A 16,661-nucleotide genomic window follows, 5' to 3' on the forward strand; every position below is an offset into this window, starting at 1 on the left:
CCTCTCAGGCTACAAATATACACACTCACCTACTTTACTGGTGAAGACCTGCAGACATGATTCAGGGCTGTAAACTTGTTTTCACCTTCAGTCAAACAGGAATTATTTACTATTTAATCATTCTCTTGAAGAGATGAAGAACTGAAAATCCTTCAGAGATCAGACAGGAGAGAAAGAAAGTCCATGTTACTGTTTAGTCTTTTTTTTTCATCTTTTTTCATCCTTTTTTGTGGCATTTTTGCCTTTATTGTGATAGTCACAGTGAGAGAGAGACAGGAAGTTCAGGTAGAGAGCGAGAGAGTGGACGACACAAAGCAAAGGGTCGGACTCGAACTGATGACCACTGCAGTCAAGACTAAACCCATGTGGCACATGCGCTACCAGGTGAGACTCTGAGGCGCCTCCTACTGTTTAGTCTTTATACTGCAGTACTGCTACATTATCAATCAGTATCAGTACTGAAGCTGACACATCTTGATCACATGATCCTCCATTTGTCCAATTAGAAAGGACATTAAAGATGCTGCAGAATTTAAGACTTTAAACACAAACTTCGAGAAGGTTTTATGATGAGCAGCAGCAGCTCGATCCTGATGTTATCAGTAAAATCTGGTTTTAATGTGAAAGGTTTGAAAAGAGTTTTTGCCTGTGAGTTTTTGTCAAATCCTGATCACAGCTTTGTCTTGTTGATTTTCTTTTTTCTCCACAGACATTTGAATATCGACTGAAGAGAAGAAGAAGAAAAATCACAGGTGGCTTATCAGATGCTGTCCTGACGGAGGTCATCTTCCTCAGACCAGCGGGAAAATGACGGTGAGAGTCACAGGTCGAGAGGCAGACCGGTGAGGGGGAATCAAATCCACACTGTTGACGGTACACAGGCGTGATGTTGACGTGTCGCTCCCTGCTTCTCACCTGGGTGCTGCTTGCCACCAGAATCCGAAGCCAAAGACCCTGCACAGGTGAGAGGACAACGGCGTGAGATATTAAATGTGCCATCAAAAAAACTCCACCACTTCCGACACACTGGATCTGTTGTTAGCATCTTCTCCAGAAATGTGTTTCTGGACTTCAGTTTCATCTCTGTGAGTAATATGTTAGCCTAGCTTAGCACAAAGACTGGGAGGAGGGGGAAACTGTTAGCCTAGCTCCGTCAAAAGAGAAAGAAATCCCCCTTCAGCAAATCCCAAGTCTGTCGGACTTGCAAGCTGTATTTTGTTAGCGAACAAGCTTGTCACCAATCTCTCCTGTAGTCAGCTGGTTATAAGACCCCAGAAGTTCATTCTAAGCTAAATGGACCCAAGCTTAGCAAATTGGACCTAAAACCTAACATTTATATCTCTAACGACAAACTGTTAGCATCACAAACACATTACCCCCACATGACCAAAAATTTCAAGGAACCCTGGCATTTTGAGATGTTCTCAGTCTCTTGTCCAGGACATATTTAGCTAGCTTAGCACTTTGGAAGCAAAGAGAAACTGTTACCCTAGCTCTACCAAAAGATGGAAAAAAATCCTTCCAGCAGCCAAGTCTGTCTGATATAACACGCTTTATGTTAACCCTAACCGGACTTAGAAGCTAACCATAAGCTAACTCTACTGAATCCAGAGGCTAAAGCTAAGCTAATTGTACCCAAGCTTAGATTACTGCACTGGTAAGCTAACTCTACGCTGTCAGGTTTTTTAAGCTAATTCTAAAATATAAGGATCTAAAAGCTAACTGGATTTACACCTTAAATCAAACTTTACAAATTGTCGGTGCATGAAACAGATGACCTCGAAACCTGATGTGTTTATTGAGTCGGTGGGAAACAGAAAATTAAAAAGGAGCCATTGCGGTTTTAGCAGCAGTTAGCATTGGAGCTAATTATTGACCAACAACTGCTCGACGCAGTGACGTGAAATCAGCAGTGAAGTCCAACAACCTTGTGACAGGTTGAATCGCTTTACTGCTTCTTCCCTTCTCTCTGAATCTTTTTGTAGATTCTCATCGACTCACTCTGCCTCTGAGATCAGGTGTTCAGATCAGTCCTCAGTCCGTCTCATGGTGTGTTCAGTGTCTCAGACGTTTCTCTGCTGCTTTGTGCCTCGTTGTTTTCTGAGTCTTTGAAATGTGAGATCTGTTTCTGTGCGTGTCGTCCCCTCCCTCTATTCATCCTCCATTCATCCTCCATTCATCCTCCATTGATCCCGCTGCAGCAACAAAACAGACGGAGCCTCAGAGGAGCTTAAAGGGGAATTCCAGCTAAAAGCTAACGTTAACCTGCTGCTGTCAGCTGACTCAGTTTGCTCTCCTTCTACATTTGGTCTCAGTTTGTCTAAATACCGCATTACCTGTTCTAGAAGTTGCAGCACCTGTGTCATCTTCATTCAACGCTGCAAAAACAAAGAAAAAATGTTTTTTTAAATAGCAGTCTTACAATTTTGTCATCACGAAATTCATCACAAATTCAACCAATCCCTGCATTTTATGAGATCCTAAAATGTTGTCAGATATCCTCAAGATATTTCCACAGATTCAGGGTGCTCACATAAAGGTTTTAATCTGGTATTTCTCCTCATGTGTGAATGGTAGCCTGTGTTATAAAGATTTACTGTTGTTTACATCGCGTGTTTAAAAAGCTGAACTGTTTCCTCCTCAGACCTGCTGCCTCTTGACCTGCTGTCCAGAGCCCTGCCCCGACCAGGACAAGCCCCGCCCACGAAGGTAGGACACAGGTGTGGAAGGAGGGAGGGGCGATAGATGAAAAAAGTTGGGTGGCAGATAAACAGATGATTTGACCAAGCAGGTGCAGATGGTTCAGTCCAGAGGGTCCAGAGGTCTCCGATTGGCTGGTGCCGTGACGACAGCTCTGAGTTTCCCCGCCTCACAAATCTTCACCAACTGTGATTACTTCCCTGCTGAGTTCTCATTGGTGGCCACCATCAAGATCCCGAGACTGAGATGGAAGGTGAACCAGGAGAACCGAGTAGAACCAGGTCTGGTCTAATGTGGTCTGGTGTGGTCTAACTTGTTCTTCTCTGTTCCAGAAGAATGAGTACATCTTCTCCGTGGTGGAGGACCGGTCTGAATCGCTGTTGCTGGGGTTACGTGTCTCTGAGAACCGCCTCCACTTCTTGACCACGCCTCCTGGTGCTGGTGGGCGGAGCCGGCTGAGCTTTATGGATGTGGGACTGGACGATAACCGCTGGCACACTATGGTGCTGGCCATCACCGGACCATATGCCACACTGACCGTCGACTGTGGCCTTCCTCTGGAGCTGTGAGTCACTGTCAGACCAGTTCAGACCAGTTCAGACCAGTTCAGACCAGTTCAGACCAGTTCAGACCAGTTCAGTCCAGTTCAGTCCTCAGTAGTTCAACTATGTTCATTTTATTTTAGCCTGATTTTATTCAGCCTTGTTCAGACTAACTCACCTGGTTCAGTCTCCTCTGGTTTGTTATGGTCTGTAATGGCTCAGGATCAGTGCCAAAGCTAAGACTCCTGAGAGACCAGCTTCAGTGCTACGCGCTCAGACTGGTGTGTGAACTGGTTTCCTGTCTCCCAGTAAACAGGTCCAGCCCTTCCCCAGCACTCTGAACACCAGTGGGGCCCGGTTCTTCATCGGCAGCAGGAGGAGGTGGAGGGGCCGTTTCTCAGTGAGTCTGTGATCCAGATCAGGACTTCAGTCAGCTGAGACCTTCAGGGTCCTGCTGTCCTCTGACTGTTTACCTCCCAGTTAACCCAGTCTGCTTCACACTGGTCTGTCTGTGTTCAGGGTTTACTTCGTCAGCTGGTTCTACTTCCTGGCTCCGATGCCACGCCCAGACTGTGTCCGTCCTCTGAGCCCAGTCTGGCCGAGCTGTCTGTCCCCCGGGTCCTAAAGTCCACTCCACTCCAGCCGGACCACCACGGACCAGTTTACCCATACGGTGAGGAGAGGAGGAGCTTTCTCTAAACAAAATGCCATCAAACACCATGGCAACAGACACTAATAAACATGTCTGAACACTTCACACACCTTTTCTTTAAAACCACTTTCCACTGTGGATGAGGTCAGAGGTCAGAGGTGGTCCTCCATTCAGAGTCCAAACTTAGTTAGACCTGAACACACAGACGTTTGTGTGTGTGTGTGTGTGTTTGGACTGTAAACCTCAGGTTGTGATGGTTTCAGTGATTCAGTAACATGAGCCTGTAAATGACTGACAAGATGTAAGAGCTGCTTCCTGCTTCTGTTTGTGATTGACAGGCCTTTACAGATACTGGTCTAATGTGTGTGTGTGTGTGTGTGTGTGTGTTTAGCTGGCGGTAGGATTGACAGTCAAGGTGTATCCTGCTGTTTGATGTGTGTTGCCATGACATCAGTGTAAGGTCAAACAGGGAACATCATACAGGTCACAATATTTCACTACATAAACTTTTCTTACAGTTTGAGCGCAGTGATGAGTGCAGAGATGGGTACAGGAAGGGTTTAGCCTAGCTTAGCATTAAGACTGATTACAAGGGGGAAATGTTAGCCGAGCTCCATCAAGCTCAAGCTCTACTCGACTAAACGTCCTGGTGGTGTAAAACTTTAGATTCCTGTGAAAATATTAAATATAGTTGGTGATTTCACACAAGCTGAATTCACCAAAACAACAAACTGGGCCAACTCTTATTCAGTAACATCTGATTCAATGGATATGCTAAGAAGAAATTACATTGCCAGATTTGACAGGGCGTTCTGGTGGATTTGAAAACAGAATGAGAAACAAGACACTTTGTTTGTTCTGAAGAGGACGACATAGGACAAATGAGACTTTCCATAAACGATTGAGTGTATTTTAAACATTAGCTTGTGCGCTGCCTGAGGCTTAGAGAGGTAGTTTGTCTAGATGAGCCCTTCAGTCAGTTCTGACTCTGTATGACTCACAGTTCATATAAACCTGTGTCAGGTGAACAGTCTGAGGTGTGTTTGATTTACGTCCCTGCTCACAGCTGAATCCACTGCAGAAACAATGAAGCTGACTTCAGACTTTTCATTTCTTCATCTGAAGACTGAATGTTTCTACTTCCAGGGAAATTGTATTTCGATGATGAGATGTAAGGAACTTTGAGACCGATCTCTCCCAACCTTTCTGCCATGACTCATAAATGAAGTCTGAAGGAAAGAAAAAACATTTAATGAGCTGTGAGATTTTAAAGCTGAATATTTATCTGAAATATCTGAATATCTTTCAACACCCAAAGAGACAAAACTATTCCTGCAATTCACAAGAAAAAACACTCCTACCTACCACTGTAAGCAGGAAACTAGCAGCTTACATTTTAGCATTTTGGCATTCCTTTGGTTTGTCGGGGTAAAAACAGCAGGTAGCTAGTTGTTGCTGTTTGACCGCTCACCTGTGTCACACAGCTCTCTCTCTCTGAGGAGATTAAAGAGCAATTTAACAACCCTTTTAACTTGGACACACCCCCTTCACAAATTCAGAAAAAGCCCTCTCACAGACAATCCACAGCAACCATAAACAAGCTTTGGTCATGGCACTGACTTTCATGCATCACAAAGTTTGGGAAATGCGTCATGTCATGTCCCAAGTAGCAAAATAAATCCGGCCCATACTTGGACCCCATGCTTGTTTTCTTCTGGTCCAGTAAACACTCGGTTCCACGGCCTGAATCTGGCCCAGATACGGCATGACCGTCAGATGCTGCTTTCACATCTGGACCAATTCTGGCACTCACAAAGAAAATCAGTCGGACTTTGCCCAGATGTGGAAGTATACGGGCCAGACTCGGGCCAACGACCAAGGCTATCTGGGGTTTGTTGGTTTGACGACATGTCACAGTCACAATGTGAGAATTTGAATTTTGCCATATGTTGTTTTTGGTGCATAAAGCTCCAGATAAGGTGCTGGTGGACGAGTCTCAGTGAGATCTGGGACCGGTGTTTTGGATGGATGACCACAGATTTACAGATTTTTAACTTACATCTCTGACACTGACAGACAGGTGGAGGTTCAGAGCCGTTTCTTGCAGGTTGTTGGAACATAACATTAACTATCTTGTCATACCTGCTCAGTTCAGTTCAAGTGAGAGGTTTTGATTGTCCTGATGTTGAAGTACAGTTGTGTATTTTTGGGGTGAATCAGAAGTTAAATCTCATTAGCAGCCGCTCTGTCTCTGCCCTCTCCCTCAGGTGATGCTGACTGATGTGTAATGATAGACTCATCTCCTTCTGTCTGCTCGTAGTGACGTGTGGTTGAAGGAGCGACCTTCATTACTCTTGCCTCATTAACTCAGAGCTGTCAGTTCACCTCTCTCTGTCATCCACACTCTCAGATACAGTTACTGTGTCAATCCAGCTGCTGAAATGACGAGTAATAAAAGGTCTGTCACTGTGAGAGTATTGTTCCTACAGGAAAGGGACTTTCCATCAGAGTTAATGATGCATCACTGTCACTGCACACAGTGTCTGCAGTGGTGGAGGAAACTTCTACTTCACCACAGCTCAGAGTGAAATATTGTAGTTACACTGACTCATCTAACAGCTCACAGCTGTTCAGATTCAACCCTCCACAGAGCTCATGAAGACTGGTTGTTGGTTTTTGTGATTGTCTTTTAGAGGCAGAAGCCAGAGTGACTCTGGGAAATCCTCCTCCATGTTCAAGAGCAGAACAGGGCCAGCTGTGGTTCAACGCTCAGAGGAAAGGCCTGTTCATCTGTGACGGACTCATGTGGAGGACGCTGCTGCAGAGTGAGTCTGAGAGTCCATCAAACAAATTCCACATACTCAATATTTACGTTGTAATATTTACACATTGTTGTGTTGTGAATTTTCTATGACAACAATAAGAAAGTTGTGATTTTACAGGAAAATGTAAAAAAAAAAAAAACATTACATTACATTACAACAATGAAGTACTGTTTTTCTGAGAAAAGTCATATTGTGAGATAGTTATTATGAGAAAATCTAAGAAAATGTTTTGTGAAAACATAATGTTTTTGAGAAAAAAAAACAGAATTAAATTGTAATTTTACAGAAAAGTTGTATCATGAGATAGAGGTGTCATTTATAGTTAATTATAAGTCACAATTCATGATGAAGTTATATGAGGGGGTGATGATGAAATTTTATGAGAAAAAGTCGTTTCATGAGTTCAAGTCATAATTATATAAGAAAAGCTGCAATTTAAAAAAAAAGATCACGAGATAAAGTTGTAGTTTTATTATAAGACACTAGCACTAATATCCAGATACTTAGTTTTGTTTAGAACACATAAGATATTGGTAATAATATAACAATATTAACAGTAATATGCCAGCTGTGGGCTGAGTGGGGTTCAGAGTTTTCTGATGTAAAAACCAGATCAACCTCACTGTGTTTATCTGTCCCCTATGATTAAATACTGGACCGCACCTCTGTCACTTGTTTGTGTCTCATGTGTCTGAAGACAAGGAGCGTCTGGATTACATAGAGAACTACCAGGACCTGTACACCAGCTCAGAAACCTTTGACGTCGAGGTCTTCTCCATCCCTTGTGAAGGCTTGTTCTTGGCTGCAGCCAACAGGTACTGAAACACCTCTGGGACATATCTCATGTCAGGCAAGTGTCCTCTGCGTCTCCATGGTAACCTTCACGTCTCCTCCGGCAGGGACTCTGTGTCCGGTTCAGGTATCTATAAATGGAGAAACGAGACGTTCCAGCTGTACCAGAACATCAGCACTCAGGAGGCTCGAGCCTGGAAACACTTCACCATTGATGACAAGGTGAGAGCTGCTCCACAAGGTGAGAGCTGCTCCACGAGGTGAGAGCTGCATCACAAGATGAGAGCTGCATCACGTGATTAGAGCTGCATCACAAGGTGAGAGCTGCTCCACGAGGTGAGAGCTGCTCCACGAGGTGAGAGCTGCTCCACGAGGTGAGAGCTGCTCCACAAGGGGAGAGCTGCTCCACAAGGGGAGAGCTGCTCCACAAGGTGAGAGCTGCATCACAAGGTGAGAGCTGCATCACGTGATTAGAGCTGCATCACGTGATTAGAGCTGCATCACATGGTTAGAGCTGCATCACGTGATTAGAGCTGCATCACGTGATTAGAGCTGCATCACAAGGTGAGAGCTGCATCACGTGATTAGAGCTGCATCACATGGTTAGAGCTGCATCACGTGATTAGAGCTGCATCACGTGATTAGAGCTGCATCACAAGGTGAGAGCTGCATCACGTGATTAGAGCTGCATCACGTGGTTAGAGCTGCATCACGTGATTAGAGCTGCATCACGTGATTAGAGCTGCATCACATGGTTAGAGCTGCATCACGTGATTAGAGCTGCATCACGTGATTAGAGCTGCATCACAAGGTGAGAGCTGCATCACGTGATTAGAACTGCATCACGTGGTTAGAGCTGCATCACATGGTTAGAGCTGCATCACGTGGTTAGAGCTGCATCACGTGGTTAGAGCTGCATCACGTGGTTAGAGCTGCATCACAAGGTGAGAGCTGCATCACGTGGTTAGAGCTGCATCACAAGGTGAGAGCTGCATCACGTGGTTAGAGCTGCATCACAAGGTGAGAGCTGCATCACAAGGTGAGAGCTGCATCACAAGGTGAGAGCTGCATCACGTGGTTAGAGCTGCATCACGTGGTTAGAGCTGCATCACAAGGTGAGAGCTGCATCACGTTGTTAGAGAAAAAAAATGCGTCTACATGTGTTATAGTTTTAGAACTGATTACTTTTAGTATAATTCAATGATCTGTTGAATCACAAACATCTCTCCAATAGTCCCCAGCACCATTTCAAAATTAAGATTTACTTGAAGTGAATACATGTGGAAACATATAGAACTCACTCACCTCTGTGACTTCAGAGACATCAGAGCTCAACACCTTGAATTTGAAGAGTTCCCTCAGGCATCTTTACCAATAAATAACAGACATTTATTTAGTAAACTTTGTACAGCTTCATTCCCCATGATCCTCAAGTAGTGCTTGGATCACACAACAACATGCAAAGAGCTTAGCTTAGTTACAAGAGCTCATTTTATTTGTAAGAACCAGGGCTACTGATGTGTTGATTGACAGCAGGATAGACCTAGATCTTTTTGTGTTGATGCCAATTTGACTCTTCATCAACCATTTTATTTACAGAAGGATTGGAACCCCGTCTCAGTTACCTGGAGGTGGGGGAGTTGGTTTTTAACACCAGCCTTGCTTCCACTGTTACAGCTGTTTCTGACCTCCAGTTGACCTCTGATCATGTGACCTCTGGCCTGTGGTTGACTCAGGATGAACTGTAGATACAGTGTGTTCACTCAGAGAGAGGAGCGGGAGCGAGAAGAAAGAGAGAACAAACAAAGCAGCAGCTGTTTGAACTCACCTGTTGACATTGTATTGTCTTGTTTGTAGAGTATAGGAAGTTCACACACAAACAGGTGTTAAAATAAAGCTCTGCAGGTATTCAGTGTTATACAGAAGAGGGGCTGTCAAAGGTAAACCCAGTTAGAAAGACCACTAAAGACAGAGAAGCGTCCTGACTTCCAAAAGAGTTGAATTCAAAGTTGGAATAATGTTCCAGTTGATCTCAAATGTTTTGGATTGTTTCCCCACACTAAACTGGAAAACCACTTCTTTATGAACCTTTGAGCATGAAGACAAAGTCCTATTGAAACAGGAGAGAGAAAAACACAAACAGTAACAGGTATCCACATATACAGTTAGTGTCCAAAGGTATATGGATAAAACATGAACTAATTGTGTCGAGTGCTATGTCATGTTTTTCCTGCCTCAGATTTTCCTGGTGGTGGCGAACTCCAGGGAGGCGGAGCCTGAGCTGTCCGTCATCTATAGCTGGAATCCGCAGTGGCGACGTTTCCTTCGTTATCAGACTCTGGAGACTCATGGCGCTCTGGACTGGGAGGCCTTCCAAATCCACAACCACAGCTTCCTGGTTGTAGCCAATCACAGACGAGGTACAGGAAACAGGAAAGACATAATTTAGATATAAATGAATGACCCAATTCTTTGGGTGGGTCAAGATGTCTGAGGGTCAGGACAGAGCGTCGATCGGGGACGGCCGACTCGGCCCGATGAAGGCAACAGCAGGAACAGCTGATAGAACCAGACAAACAGTTACAAGGTTAAATGAGGGCTCTTCCTGAACTGTGGAGATTTCTGGAGATACGTGGTTTCCTCCTGAAGATATGAGCTTTCTGAACAGTGGAGAGAGCTCGTATCTCCTCATCAGCTGTGTGAAAACTTGTATGTTCGTCCGTCTGTGAAATCAGAGTTCATGGAACCATTAACATCAAACACACCTACACCTGCTCTGAAGTGTGTGTGTGTGTGTGTGTGTGTGTGTGTGTGTGTGTGTGTTTCCTGTGAAGATAAAACACACTCATTGATCTGAGCTGAAAAGAAGGAAAGATTGTTTATGATCTGACCATTAAGAGAGAGAGAGAAAGAAAGAGAGAGAGACACAGCTTATGCAGGTGTACTGTGTACACACACACACACACACACACACACACACACACACACACACACACACACACATACACACATACACACACACACACACACACACACACACACACACACACAGTCTGTTTGTACTCTCATGTGTAGATACACATGAACACAGAACACAGAACACAGAATACAGATCATAGAACACAGAACACAGATCATAGAACACAGAACACAGAACACAGAACATAGACCACAGAATACAGAACACAGAACACAGAATACAGATCATAGAACACAGAATACAGAACACAGAACACAGAACACAGAACACAGAATACAGAACATAGAACACAGAACACAGAACACAGAATACAGAACATAGAACACAGAATACAGAACATAGAACACAGAACACAGAACATAGAACACATAACACAGAACATAGAACACATAACATAGGTCTCATTGATTTTAGACATTTTATTGTGGGAAAGTTACAGATTGTAACTTGACGTAGAAGAACCCGTTTGTTCCTGCCGCTGTAACAAACAATGGTTCTCGTTATAACAGAGGTGATGGACGGGGGCTTGGGGGGGGTTACTGTTGTCTTCTTCTTCAGCTGTTTTAGATTGTGACAGTGTCCCTGTGTGTCCTCAGCCAAAGACTCCAACCACAACATCCACAGTGTGATCTACAGGTGGAACCAGGACACTAAGGTAAGGACATGTCCCGTTCTGTCCTCTCTTGTTGTGTCCTCCTGTCCTCTCTCCTGTCCTCTCTCATGCTGTCTCTGTCTCTTTGTTTCCTGTCCTGGTCTGTCCTCTTTGTTCTGACCTCTCCTGTCCCTCCTCTTGTCCCTTCAGATGTTCGAGGTGAACCAGACTCTGTCCACGTCTGGCGCATATGACTGGGAGTTCTTCACCGTCGGACCGTACCACTTCCTGGTGGTTGCCAACACCTTCGACGGTCAGACCACCAGCATCAGCTCCACCGTCTACATTTGGTTGGACGGACGTTTCCAGACCTTCCAGAACATCCCGGTCAGTGTCTGTCATCTTCATGTGGTAGATCAGGTCAGGGGCTGGTCAACATCTGGTTCCAGGACTTTGTGTGTGACGTTCAGATCATGTGACTTGTTGTTACGTCTATTTAGGATTTGAAAATGTTCGACTCTGACGCCCTCTAGTTCCTGTGGGACATGAAAACCACATCGACTGAACCACAAACAGAAACGAGACGTTAAGATAAAACATTTATCAAAGAAAAATAAATACAGTTGTTTTTAAGACGTTAACTCTCTAAGAGCTTTTGTTGCTATCATTAAAAGATCTTTTATGTAATTATGAGTTTTTGTTATAAAATATAAATCTTATAATTGTGATATTTTTTTGTACTTTTGAGATCGTTTTTATCCAAATTATGACACAAGACTCATAATTAAGAGATATTGTTTTTTTAATCAGAATTATGTTTTAAGTAGTTTTTAAAAATTGCTTTTAAAAATGCAATTTTTTTCATAATTACTGTTTGTTGTAATTGTAATAAACTTGAGATCTTTTTTATTGTAGTTATGATATCTTTTTAATGTTATGATGAAATCTGGTCTTATTTTAATAATTAGATCTTTTTATTTTAATTATGAGCTTTTTATTATAATTTCAGATCTGCTTATGTAAAACTATATAACTATATAAACTATAACTAAATTTTCTCCTAATTTTGAGATTATCTTTGTTATTCTAGTTATTGTAATTATGAAATATGAATCTTCGGATAATTTATAAACAGATTTTTTATTCCAATAATTAATTAATAATTAGTTTATTCTAATATTAAACTCCTGATTAGAGAAAAACTGTTTGAACTGAACAACTACAAACTCTTTGTTTTGTTGTTCTTCACAGAAACACATGAAAAACAAGGCACCAAAACCTTCCGTCTTGATGGGACGTTTTATAGATTACATTTCTGTAGCGCCCCCCTCAGGACAAACGTAGCATCTCCACTCTGACAGCAGATAGATCAGTTGTTGTTTGTTCTTCTTCTCCTGTTTGATCCAGTGTACCTGTACAGGTGAGTTCAGGGCAGACAGACATGATGACAGTAATCACAGTGAATCAGACGCTAACAACAGAACGCCATGACGACATCAACCACTAATCACACACAGGTAAAAATAACCTGCTGACTCACAGCTGCAGGAAACTGAGTTCATCTGAAGGAGTCAGTAAGAATCTCCTGATACTCAGATTTAATGTATGAACAAATATTGACTTTCCATAAATGAAATATACAGCAATCAGCCATAATATTGATCATTGACAGGTGGAGTCAATAACATTGATAATTGAGCATCTCCAAACTTGCAGGTCCTGAACAATGTCTTTATTGGATTTTCATATTATTTTACAGCCATTAGCAGAATTATGCAACATATGACGCAATATACAGCCCCACTACTACTGACACACATGTCCTTGAACACAACACACCTAAACTTAAAAACTCAACCCACATGCGACACCTTGACCTTTAGACGAGCTCTTTGCCCATTAACAGGATGAGGGGAACAGTGACCTTGTCTATATATTTACTCCTGGTGATGCACTAAATGTCCCAGGAGAAACTCAAGACTGAATGAAGGGCCAACTAATACCTTCAACTCCACTTTTTAGTATTTAAAACGATAAACCATTAAATCCTCTGTTGCTTTCACAACAGACCTGAGGTTCAGTCTCTCCAAGGTTTTACAAGATGAAAGCAGATCTGTTTTTCCAGAGTTGGAAAAAAGTTTTGCTTCTTATGAAAAAATGACCGTCAGCTTTGGCGTCCTGTCTCTTTTTCTCTAGTTCTGTCCATCATGTCTTGTCTCACCGTCCCGGCTGTTTGGACTTAGACTTAGTTAATGTCTTGACTCTGACTTGTCTCGACTGAAGATCTGGACTTGGACTAATCTGGGACTCAGCTGTTGGTCTTGACTTCAGACTTTATCATTTTAACAAAACAAACCATGAAACACAAAGAAAGAGAAACTTGACTTTCTGAACCTCATGATTTTCCTCAGTGGCCCAAACCGGACCCGTCAGACCTGCAGCAGGTCTCAGGTGTTTACTGCTGCTTCACTGACTCCTGTAATAAGTGTGAAGCAGGACGTCCTGCAGTAAAAAGGTCAAAGAGCCATAAAACATTAATATGATGACAGACGTTCGCATGAAAGCAGATTCATGAAAATGTGTTTTTTCATTTCATCTCTTCAGTTCATTCATGAAGGAAACGAAAGCCTCCAATTAGAATGCAGGAAACCAGAGGAGTGTAATTAATGTGTGTGTGTGTGTGTGTGTGTGTGTGTGTGTGTGTGTGTGTGTGTGTGTGTGTGTGTGTGTGTGAGGGGGTTTCCAGCTGCAGACAGCTGTTTGGACTCGTCTGTCAGGGCGGATCATCTGACTGAAGAAAGACTTTTATTGGATTTTAAAACCACAAAAAACGTTAAAGCTTCATGAACCTTTAATTTGACGAAGTCTCAGATCAGCAGCAGACTGTTGACACCACGTGGGCCAGGTCTACAGACACACTTTACACTGGTTCACAGGTTCGGACTAGAGGCTGGCGCCCTCTAGAGGCAGCACAAGTCATTACACCTGGAACAAACACGATGTCTGAGTGAATTTAGAGACTGTAGATTTTTAAAGAGTAATAATCCTGTGTGAAATGTTAAAACTAATGATCAAATGTTGGATTTTAGAGGAAGAGTCCGTCAGTGAACCGTCTCCTCTGAAACATTTTCGTGATGTTCAGTGAATATTTTATTTTTTCATGTTTAATGTAAATTTACAAATTAAATTGTCTTTTCTGTAAATTCTACACATCTAAGTATTTTCCATGTAACATAAAGCACAGCTGAGAGCTGACATGTGATGATGATATTCAACCAGTCTTTAGTCGATCTTGATGCAGCACACCTGCCCAAAGTGACAAAAGGTGTTGGACTCAAACCTCATTTATCACCATCAGAAAAAAGATCTCAGACCCTAATGATCCCAGACGACTTCTCTTGGTTCATGACGTTTGTAAAATCAGCGTGAAGACGTTGAGTCTGTGATTAAAGCTCATTTTTATCATGGAAGAGAAACAGTGACAAGCTGCAGCTTCAGTGTCAAATCTTGATACTATGATCAAGTGTCTTTCATTATTTATGAAATTTAAGGACCAAAATAAACTGTGTTTTTACTGCAAAAAACGTGGCTCACCTGGTTTATCGGTTACTGGTCTGACCAGTAGCTGCTGATTTCACTGGGCCGAGAGGCTTTACTTTAACTGTTTTCATCATTGATCAATCTGATGATAATTTTCTTGATAGGTGATTAATTGTTTGGTTTTTAAAAGTAAAAAAAAAAACAGTAAAAAAATCCTGTCATCATCTTTATCTTCATCTTTAAGATGCAATGAGTAATATTTAGTTTCATATACGACAAAGAGAAACTTCTTTCTGGAACCTGATCAGTTTTTGCTTAAAAACCTTATTGAAGCGATTAATCGATTATCAAAGTATCTGCTGCTTCATTTTGTTTTAATGAATGAACTGATTTCTATATTTTTAAAAGGTTATATTACCTTGGTAACAGTCAGTCGTCATCTCTGAGTCCTGTCCTCTTTCCTCAGACTGTAGGAGCGACTGATTGGGAGGCGTTTCAGATCGGCGACAGGTTTTTCCTTGCTGTTGCCAACAGTCAGAGGGTCTCAGACCGCGGCCCAAGTCCCTACAGCATCAACTCCACCGTGTATGAGCTGAGTACGCTCACACAAACCTTCATCCGCTTCCAGGACATCCTCACACACAGGTGACCCACCCACCCATCACACCGGGGGGGTTAGGTAGACGGGTTTCACTGTGAATGTCCAGATCTGAACTGTTGTGGTTGTGGTTGTTGTGGTGTTCAGTGCGGTGGACTGGGAGTTCTTCACCATTGGAGACGAGAAGTTCTTGGTGGTGGCCAACTCTTATGACGGCACCTCGTACTCTCTGAACAGCGTGGTCTACAGGTCGGTACTTCCTGTCCAGGGTCGCAGGTTTGACTCTGTATCTCCAGGTTTTCATCTCTTTATGTTTTCGTATTTTCAGGTGGCAGGGCTACGAGGGTTTTGTCCCAGTCCACAGTCTGCCGACGTTCGGCTGCAGAGACTGGGAACACTTCAGCACTGATGAAGGCTCCTTCCTCATCTACTCCAGCGCCACCTCCAGGCTCAGCAAGGTCTTTAGACTCAAGACCTACTGAGCTAAATCCACCTCAGACTCTCTGACTGAAAAACCCGCGAAAACACTCAGCGGAGAGTTTGACTTTTAAACCTTAAAACTGTTGACGTCTATGTTTCTCCAGAATTGAGTCTTCAGAGTTAAATCCTGAGATTCTGTTGGAGCTCAAACCTCTTCAGCTCTCTACAACCTGGAAATGAATTATTATCAACTTGATTTATTTATGAAGCACTTTTCTCTAACTGAGTTTATAAAAAGGTCAAGTCATGTGAAGCTCTGCTGATAAGGACAGCACCCTCCAGTGGACAAAGACAAACATGTTAATGTGAGACAACCAGAGAAGGATCGTTGTCTTGGTGGGACTGGACTTCAGCACAAAGTCCAATGAGGTGCTACTCTCTCATTCAGGTTCACAGCAAAACCTGCTGAAGGTTGGGTTTGTAATAAAGTCAAGTGAAGCTCTGTGTCCTCAAGGTCTTCAGTGTCTTCAGGGTCTTCAATGTCTTCAAGGTCTTCAATGATTTCAAGGTCTTCAATGTCTTAAAGGTCTTCAGGTTCTTCAAGGTCTTCAGTGTCTTCAATGTCTTCAATGACTTCAAGGTCTTCAATGTCTTCAAGGTCTTCAGTGTCTTCAGTGTCTTCAAGGTCTTCAAGGTCTTCAAGTTCTTCAAGGTCTTCAATGTCTTCAATGAATTCAAGGTCTTCAATGTCTTCAAGGTCTTCAGTGTCTTCAAGGTCTTCAATATCTTCAGTGTCTCCAAGTTCTTCAAGGTCTTCAATGACTTCAAGGTTTTCAATGTCTTCAAGGTCTTTAATGTCTTCAAGGTCTTCAGTGTCTTCAGTGTCTTCAATGACTTCAAGGTCTTCAATGTCTTCAAGGTCTTCAATGTCTTCAGTGTCCTCAAGGTCTTCAATGTCTTCAAGGTCTTCAATGTCTTCAAGGTCTTCAATGTCCCGATAGATAACCAGACAGCTTCTCC

General features: G+C 42.8%; 1 protein-coding gene across 1 annotated transcript; it reads left to right on the forward strand.

Moving 5' to 3' along the window:
• The first annotated feature begins 228 nt into the window (after nucleotides 1-228).
• Nucleotides 229-16,194, forward strand: LOC130177735 (thrombospondin-type laminin G domain and EAR repeat-containing protein-like). Its single transcript, XM_056389662.1, has 15 exons — nucleotides 229-962; nucleotides 2,645-2,709; nucleotides 2,792-2,953; nucleotides 3,033-3,265; nucleotides 3,552-3,642; nucleotides 3,762-3,915; nucleotides 6,588-6,719; nucleotides 7,417-7,534; nucleotides 7,619-7,733; nucleotides 9,751-9,931; nucleotides 11,088-11,146; nucleotides 11,294-11,470; nucleotides 15,090-15,268; nucleotides 15,369-15,470; nucleotides 15,550-16,194. Exons 1-15 carry the CDS (start codon nucleotides 887-889, stop codon nucleotides 15,701-15,703), a joined length of 1,998 nt encoding a protein of 665 aa, XP_056245637.1. The 5' UTR covers nucleotides 229-886; the 3' UTR covers nucleotides 15,704-16,194.
• Nucleotides 16,195-16,661: the final 467 nt, after the last annotated feature.

This window comes from Seriola aureovittata, chromosome 11 (genome assembly GCF_021018895.1).
Source record: "Seriola aureovittata isolate HTS-2021-v1 ecotype China chromosome 11, ASM2101889v1, whole genome shotgun sequence".
Classification (NCBI taxonomy): domain Eukaryota; kingdom Metazoa; phylum Chordata; class Actinopteri; order Carangiformes; family Carangidae; genus Seriola; species Seriola aureovittata.

Bases quoted from the DNA above. Each gene is read 5' to 3' on its own strand.
- LOC130177735 (XM_056389662.1), top strand. From the start codon at position 887: ATGTTGACGTGTCGCTCCCTGCTTCTCACCTGGGTGCTGCTTGCCACC. The intron at 3,266-3,551 runs GTGAGTCACTGT...CCTGTCTCCCAG, and splicing joins TGTGGCCTTCCTCTGGAGCT to TAAACAGGTCCAGCCCTTCC. The intron at 9,932-11,087 runs GTACAGGAAACA...GTGTGTCCTCAG, and splicing joins TGTAGCCAATCACAGACGAG to CCAAAGACTCCAACCACAAC.